The sequence below is a fragment of the Meles meles genome, chromosome 6 (genome assembly GCF_922984935.1).
Source record: "Meles meles chromosome 6, mMelMel3.1 paternal haplotype, whole genome shotgun sequence".
Classification (NCBI taxonomy): Eukaryota; Metazoa; Chordata; class Mammalia; order Carnivora; family Mustelidae; genus Meles; species Meles meles.
Genome location: NC_060071.1, coordinates 51,345,586 through 51,353,833, shown reverse-complemented (window position 1 = coordinate 51,353,833; position 8,248 = coordinate 51,345,586). Strand labels below are relative to the sequence as shown.

Below are 8,248 nucleotides of genomic sequence, written 5' to 3'. Positions count from 1 at the left end.
GCTTGCAGCTGAGGCACCGTTAAAAATTATTGAAATTCCATACATAAAACAGTATGCCTAGTTTCCCCAACACATTCAAATATTTTTAAAGACATAAAGGTTATTCTTGAAAACAACTACGTGATTTTGGTGTTGTGACTTGGATATTTCACCCTTCTGTAAAGCTGGATGTTTCTGAAATGTTTTGAACAATTGAGAAGGGAATGCTAAGAGTTAGTGTCAGCACCGCATAATTTTAACAATTTGCACTTTAAAAAGGTACTGTTGAATTATGATTGTACAAATCCTACTGCCGTATTAAATGGAGAATTAGAGATTACCAATGTTTCTTCATGCTAGAGGGCTCGAGTGGTGCTATATATTAAACTAAGAGCAGATACTGCCACCTAGATAAATTCTGATGCCCTGGTGAACTAGATGTTGGCTTAGCACCTTACTTTTTTGAGAAATGGTAACAACAAACAATAGTGGTTTGGAACAAGAAAAAAATACAATGAATGATAGAGGGTCACTTTAAAAATACATGTAAATGTCATTTTATTGGAGGAAAAGAAGACCTGTTTTGCCAAATAGCAATGACTAAGACTTTATTCCATTTTTTTTTTTAAATGCAGAAGACAAATGACTCTTAGAAACAGGAGGAGAAAACTTTGTAAGGCATAAACAAAAGCTTCATAATCCTAAGGTTTATAAGGAGATAGGTGCAGAAGTGATAGCAGTAAGACTTGTAACTTTCTTGTTAGGTTATTTCTTCCTGAGTTCTGGAAGAAGAAGAGACTGTTTGATACTCTCAAGTAAAAGCACACACAGGTTTTAGTTTAATAAGTAAAATAAGATCACGTAATAAACATTTTTTTTAAAAAGAGCATTACACTATAATCTGTTTTGATACACCTCCTAGCACACAAAACAAACTAACTCCACTCCCCACTTTGATTCCTAACAGCAAAAAGAATGTTGCCTTTTTTTGACTCCAGATTGAATCCAAAAATCAGCAATATTCCAGGAGCATTCATTTATCAGATTTAGAGAGGTTTTTGTCATCTTTGGACTGTTTTAGCTCTTCTTCAAATCTTACTTTGTTTTCCTCTGTTACACCTAGAATGGCTTCAATGTCATCAATGGCTGTCTGTAAATGAACAATAAAAGTAATACTCATTATTTAAAGACCTCTTACAACTCTTCCTCCCCACCACCCCCACCCCGCCCCAATTATTTGCTCCTTTTTGGAGTTAAGTATAATTTAGACCAGTTAAACTCAAAGTGTGTTTTGCTAACTAAGACTCATCTACAAATTGTGTCATCAGTTGTGAAATAATTGAGAGTAAAAAAAATTAAGAGTAAGGATGTGGAAACCTTTACAGAAATTTTTATTGCTGCTAAATCAAATGAAAAACAATGCGCTTCTATTTTATATGTCTTTAATTTTTTTCATTTCATTTTTTTAGTAATTCATGTTTTTTGTATTTTACAAAAGTGCTGATCCATGGTAAGCTGGAAAAAACAAAACTTCACTATAGATAATTTGAGAAGCATTGGTCTAGTCATCCTAAAATGAGGGCTAGTAGGCTGATGGGAGTATTTACTTCCACTGGTTTTTTTCCCATTGGGCAGAAAAATGGCACCTTTCCCTTTTATTTTATTTAGCTATTTTTTATTGAGGTACTATTCACATGCCTTAAAATTCACCCTTACAAACAGTTCAACTCTGGTTTTTCAGTGGGTTCACAAGAAACCATCATTATTATGTAACTCCAGAACATTTTCAGGACCCCATATAGAAACTCTACGCCCATTGGCAGCCTTTCCTCATTTTCCCTTTCCCTGGCTCCTGACAACTGCTAATCTACTCTCTGTCTCTATAGATTTGCTTACTGTGGACATTTCATATAAATGGAATCATACAGTATGTGGCCTTTTGTGCCTGGCCTTCTTCACTTAACATAATGTTTTCAAGGTTCATTTGTGTTATGGATCAGAACCACATTTCCTTTTTATGCCTGAGTAATACTCCATGTTAACTATTATCTATTTTTACCTTAGCTGTTTACATTTTAGATATCATGTCTAAGAAGGCTTTGCTAGCTACAGGGTCATGAAGATTTATTTATACCTGTGTTTTCTTCTAAGAGTTTTATAGTTGTAGCTCTTACCTTTGGGTTTTTGATCCATTTTTATTTAGTTTTTATATATGCTCTGGAGTGGAGGTACAACTTCATTCATCTGTATGTGGATATTTTGTTTTCTCCAGCACCATTTGTTTAAAAAACAATATTTTTCCCATCAGATTGCTTTAGCACTCTTGTCGACAATCAATTGACTATAAATGTATGGGTTTATTTTGGACTCTCAATTTTATTCCATTGATCTACTTCTATTCTTATGCCAGTACCACACTGTCTTGATTACCATAGTTTTGTAGTTTATGTTTGTTTTTTTTTTTTTTTTCAGATTTCATTTATTTGCTTTAGAGATAGCAAGCATGAGTGGGAGGGAGGTGTAGAGGGAGAGGGACAAGCAGACTCTGTGCCAGGTGTTGGGCCCAATGCCCATCTCAATCCCATGACCCTGAGATCATGACCTGAGCATCTGACCTGATCTAGGTCAGATGCTTAACTAACTGACTGAGCCACCTAGACACCCCATTGTAGTTAGGTTTTAACGTTGAGAAGTGTAATTTCTCTTTGTTCATCTTTTTCAAGATTATTTTTACTATTCTGGATCCTTGGCATTTCCATAGGAATTTTAGGATCATCTTGTAAATTTCTGCAAATAAAGCCAGCTGAGATGCTGATAGGAATTGGTGTTGAATCCATAGATCTGTCTGGGGAGTATTATTGCCATCTTAACAATATTAAATCTTCTACTCAATTTGTTTAGATCTTCTTTCTTTTATGATGGACAGATCTTATCTTATACTTCTTCTGTTAAATATATTCCTAAATATTTTTATTCTTTCTGATGCTATTGTAAATAGAATTTTTAAAAAAAATTTTAAATTTAAATTTAAAATTAAAAAAATTATTTTTGGATCATTCATTATTAGTGTATAGAAATCCAATCAATGTCTCTATATTGACCTTAGCTCTTGCAACTTTTCTCAACTCATTTATTAGCTCTAACAGGTTGTTTTTGGGTTCTTTAAGATTTCCTAAATACAGGATCGTGTTATTTGTGAATAGAAGTAGTTTTACTTCTTTCTTTCCAATCTGGATGCCTTTTATTTCTTTTTCTTGCTGAATTGCCTGGGCTAGAACCTCTAGTACAGTGATGAATAGAAGTGGTGAAAGCAGACATCCTTGTCTTGCTCCTGATCTTAGGGGGAAAGCTTTTAGTCTTGCACCATTAACTATGATGTTAGCTGTGGGCTTTTGCTAATGCCCTTAGCAGGTTGAGGAAGTTCCCTTCTATTCCTAGGTTGAGTGTTTTTAGGAAATAGTGTTATATTTTGTTAAGTGCTATATCTGCATCACCTTCCATTTTTTATTCATTTTATTCACAAAAACAGATGCAATGATCAACGGAACAGAACAGAAAACCCAGAAATGGACCCACAACTCTATGGTCAACTAATCTTCAACAAAGCAGGAAAAGAATATCCAATGGAAAAAAGACAGTCTCTTCAACAAATGGTGTTGGGAATACTGGACAGCAACATGCGGAAGAATGAAACTGGACCACTTTTTTATATCATGCACAAAAATAAATTTAAAATGCATGAATGTGAGTCAGGAAGCCATCAAAATCCTAGAAAAGGATTTTGACAGCAGCAACCTCTTTGACCTCAGCTGTAGCAATGTCCTACTAGACACGTCACCAGAGGCAAGGGAAATAAAAGCAAAAATGAACTGTTGGGACTCCATCAAGATAAAAGTCTTCTGCAAAGTGAAGGAAACAATCAACAAAATTAAAAAAAAAAACCTATGGAATGGGAGAAGATAGCTGCAAATGACATATCTGATAAAGGAGTAATATCCAAAATCTATAAAGAACTTGTCAAACTCAGCACCCCCAAAAATAAATAATCCAGTTAAGAAATTAGCAGAAAACATGAACAGACACTTTTCCAGAGAAAACATTCAGATAGCTAACAGATACATGAAAACATGTTCAACACCATTCATCATCAGAAAAATAAAAATCAAAGCTATGATGAGATACCACCTCACACCTGTTAGAGTAGCTAAAATTAACAACACAGGAAACAACAGATGTTGGTGAGGATGGGGAACCCTCTAACACCATTGATGGGAATGCAAACTGGTGCAGCCACCCTGGGAAACAATATGGAGGTTCCTCAAAAAGTTAAAAATAGAACTACCCTATGATCCAGCAATTGCTCTACTAGGTGTTTACCCAAAGGTTAAAGGTTTACACAAAGGATGCAAAAATACTGATTTAAAGTGGCACGTGCACCCTGATGTTTATAGCAGCATTATCTACAATAGCCAAACTGTGGAAGGAGCCCAGATGTTCATCAGCAGATGAATGGATAAAGAAGATGTGTGAGGTAGAGATACATATATGTGTATGTATATATATATAAACAGAATATTAATCAGCCATCAAAAAGAATAAAATATGGCCATTTGTAATGACATGGTTGGAACTAGGGTGTCTTTTGCTAAGGCAAATAAATCAGTCAAAGAGACAAATACCATATGATTTCACTCACTTGTGGAATTTAAGAAACAAGACAGATGAAGATGTGGGAAGGGGCACAAACAAGAGAGAGGGAGGGAGAAAGGGAAGCAGACCATAAGAGACTCTTAACAATGGAGAACAAACTGAGGGTTGGTGGAGGGAGGTGGATGAGGTATGGGCTAAATGAGTGATAGGCATTAAGAAGGGCATTTGTTGGGGTGCCTGGGACCCCAACAAAGCCTTAAAGCCTTTGGCTTAAAGTCTTTGGCTCAGGTCATGATCTCAGGGTCCTGGGATTGAGTCCCACATCAGGCTCTCTGCTCAGCAGGGAGACTGCTTCTCCCTTCTCTCTCTGCCTGCCTCTCTGCCTACTTGTGATCTCTCTGTCAAACAAATAAATAAAATCTTAAAAAAAAAAAAGGCATTTGTTGTGTGATGGGCACTGGGTGTTATATGTAAGTGATGAATCACTAAATTCTATACCTGAAACCGATTTTATACTATGTGTTAACTAACTAGAATTTAAATAAAAAATTGAAATTAAAAAAATACCAAATGTTCATCTCTGTTTGGCCTGTGTTTCAAAAACTGTTGTGTGGATCTTGCTCCTGTTTTCTTGCTTTTGTTCATACTTCTACAGTTTGGAGACTTCTGATCAATTACACACAACTAGCTTTCATGGACCAACATCTTTAAAGGCTGTTTGGAAGCTTTAGATTAGTGATGAAATTTCTGCCCCACATTGGAGAAACAGTGTGTGGGGTACATGGCGCATGTATGCGCTGAGGGCTTTTTCTGTTTCTCTCTTCTCCACATTATCTTTCCTGGGGTCTCAGAACTCCTCTGGTTCTAGAAACGTGGCCTCCCCAGGAATCCTTGGCCAGATACTGCGTTATCTGCAAATAAGTAGGTTACATTCAGGGTTTTTGTGGTGACTGTCTCTGTGTTGGTTTCATTGTGACCCTTCAGTGTCACCTCTGATCTCAGAGAGCCGTGTTGTCTTGTAAACTGGGTTTGGAAATGGCAGCAACTTAAAACAAGTCGTCTATATTTCAAAGAAAAAATTTCAAACTATTAAATTTAACTAACAGGTTCAGTGGGAACCTTATAATATTGACCCTGTGCATTATAAGATATGTACTGCTTCACAATTAAAAAAAAAATGGTTTAGCACTTGTTTACAATACAGCATGAGGTATTTTCAGTCCTTGTATAGAAATTAACCAGAATCGTTAGTTAATTAACACCTCACCTTAAAATTGGTCTCGCCTTGCATATTAGGTGCTGATATTTCTTGATGGATGATGAAGAGATTTCGAGCAAAGGTCATGAGGACCCCCTGGAGATCTTCACCGATTGTTCTGTTAATGATATCCAAACAAATGAGTTTACCAACGATTCCCCTCACATGCTTAAAAACAATCACCCTCTCATTTGTGCCTGTCTGGTGGTGGAATTTAATGAGTATTTTCAATCTCACAAGGTGGCAATCTTCAGGGAGGTATGAAAGATGAGGCTCCATTTTAACTTGTCAACAAAGAGGATTTGTGTAATAAATATTTTTTATTAATCAACTTAGCAGAAAATAAGAATAGCTTCAGTCATTCCTAGCGAAAGGCTACCACTGAGCCAGGACAGTAGTATTAGCTCATTTAAAAAACTGTCGAGATCGGTGTATAAGAGAATTGTTGCTACATATAATTCATACCTGACAATTTCCTTTCCTCTAGAGATATTTGCACCTCGGTATCCCAGAGACTTTTGTCTGGGGCTTATTTTCTATTTCATGCAAGCAATTTCTGCTATGTATGAGTCTGCGCCGTCCGTGTTCCTAGGAGAACGTGTCCCATTCCTGAACAGCCAGCTTTATAAAGCCGAACACACACTTGAAGGTTTCAGAGACAACTTGCAAACCATCCTGTAGAATTTCACTGTGGCCAGTGAACATTCCCAAACGACGAGACTGTTAGAAGTTGTAGCTTTGAAACAAAACTGCAAGGTATTGCTTCTGGTTATTTTGTGAACTTTCCGTAGCAAAGGGGAAAAAATGGATTAAGTGAATGGATTGATTTTTTAAGAATTGTTCTGTCTCCAGGGTGTGAAACTAAAGAGCTTCCCCTTAAGGCAACTTCAGAGAACTTTGGGTTACTTGCTTCCCAGTTGTTGCCTGTAAATAAATCGTTTTAGAGTGTAAGCCTTCAACACTCCCAATGGCTGCCTTCCAGCCTGACTGGGCTTTCCCGTAGGTCAGGCTGGGAGCAGAAAGCTTCCCAGGCCCCAGGCAGGAGACTGTTTGTCCCGCCACTGGCAGTGTGACCTTGGGGGGAAAGCTACTTTAAGATCTCTGGGTCTTCATTTCTTTTTTTCTGAAATGAAGGAGTTGGACTGGATTAGTGCTTCCATACTTTTGGAGCTGCAGTCCTCAGTTACCCAATGTTAGCTACTATTGCCTCTTTTAAGAGAATAATAGCCAAAGGCAACTTCAGAGTCAACAATTTTTAAAGTGATTCATTTTATTTATTTTTACCCTTTATTGCCACAGACTCAGTATGTTGGTGTATATTAGACCCCGGTGCCTTTTTTAAAAAAAATATTTTATTTATTTATTTATTTGACAGAGAGATAGAGCCAGAGCGTACAAGCAGGGGGAGTGGCAGAGGGAGAGGGAGCAGCAGGCCCCGAGCTGAGCAAGGATCCCAAGACCCTGGGAACATGATCTAAGCCGGAGGCAGATGCTTAACCGACTGAGCCACCCAGGTGCCCTAGACCCTGGTGCTTCTTAAAATAGCAGATTCCCAGGCTCTACCTCAGATCAGCAAAATCCGATTCTTTGGGTTTGGGATCCAGGAATGTATCGTTTTACTTAGCCCTCAGATGATTCATATATATATACATATATATATGATTGAGGCCCATATTTAAAAAAATTAGTGTGTGTGTGTGTGTGTGTGTGTGTGTAAGATCCTGGATCCACACATGGATTCATGCCTCTATTGTCATCTCTCCTTAGCCTCCTGGGGTCCATGGTCCCCAGGTTGTGAACCAAGCAGCGGGATGGACTCTAAGTCCTCTTCCCTATTAACTCATTTCTAGAATTTCCTTTATTTTTCCTTCCTTGAAATTTCTTCTCGAATTCTGCTACTGCCAGAAATTTACTAGTATAAACAGAGTCCGTATGAAGTTATCCTGGCAAAGCCAGACTGCAGAATTCTCGTCTATAAGGTCGTCACTCTTGGTCCCCTCCCCTTTCCTAAAGAGGTGGGTGACTAACATCTTCCCCTGAGGTGAACCGATTGTAAGGAAGCCAAACAAAGCCCAGCTAGCTCAGGAAAAGCCTCTTCTTAAAGCTCCACAGAGAAAATCAACACAAACAAAGAAGGAAAGTTTGTATTTGTTCATCTTTTTCTCTTTCGATATGAATTCTAGGAAACAGACTCTCCCCTGGTCATTGTCTACTAACTCATCGTTCTCAACCTCCCTGTCCACACAGCCGAGCCACTCCTGATGTGCTAACTGTAATTCCACTCATCTATCACACAGTCAAGGAAGTACAGCTACATGCCAATGAGAATTTCGGGGATAATCTTGAATCCTACCTAATACT

The 8,248-nt window shown here is 37.7% G+C and overlaps 1 protein-coding gene across 8 annotated transcripts in view; it reads right to left on the bottom strand.

Moving 5' to 3' along the window:
* Positions 1–795: 795 nt before the first annotated feature.
* Positions 796–8,248, bottom strand: part of IQCH (IQ motif containing H) — a 192,281-nt gene continuing 184,828 nt past the window's right edge. For 6 of the 8 annotated variants that reach the window (XM_046009107.1, XM_046009108.1, XM_046009109.1 and 3 more), the window contains 2 exons: positions 5,897–6,005; positions 796–1,129 (listed from right to left, as the gene is read on the bottom strand). In XM_046009107.1, the coding sequence (XP_045865063.1) occupies positions 1,013–1,129; positions 5,897–6,005 (226 nt within the window). In that variant the 3' untranslated portion in view covers positions 796–1,012. Of the gene's footprint in view, positions 1,130–5,896; positions 6,006–8,248 lie in introns of those variants that run through there. The other 2 variants (XM_046009112.1, XM_046009115.1) reach the window with 1 other exon arrangement.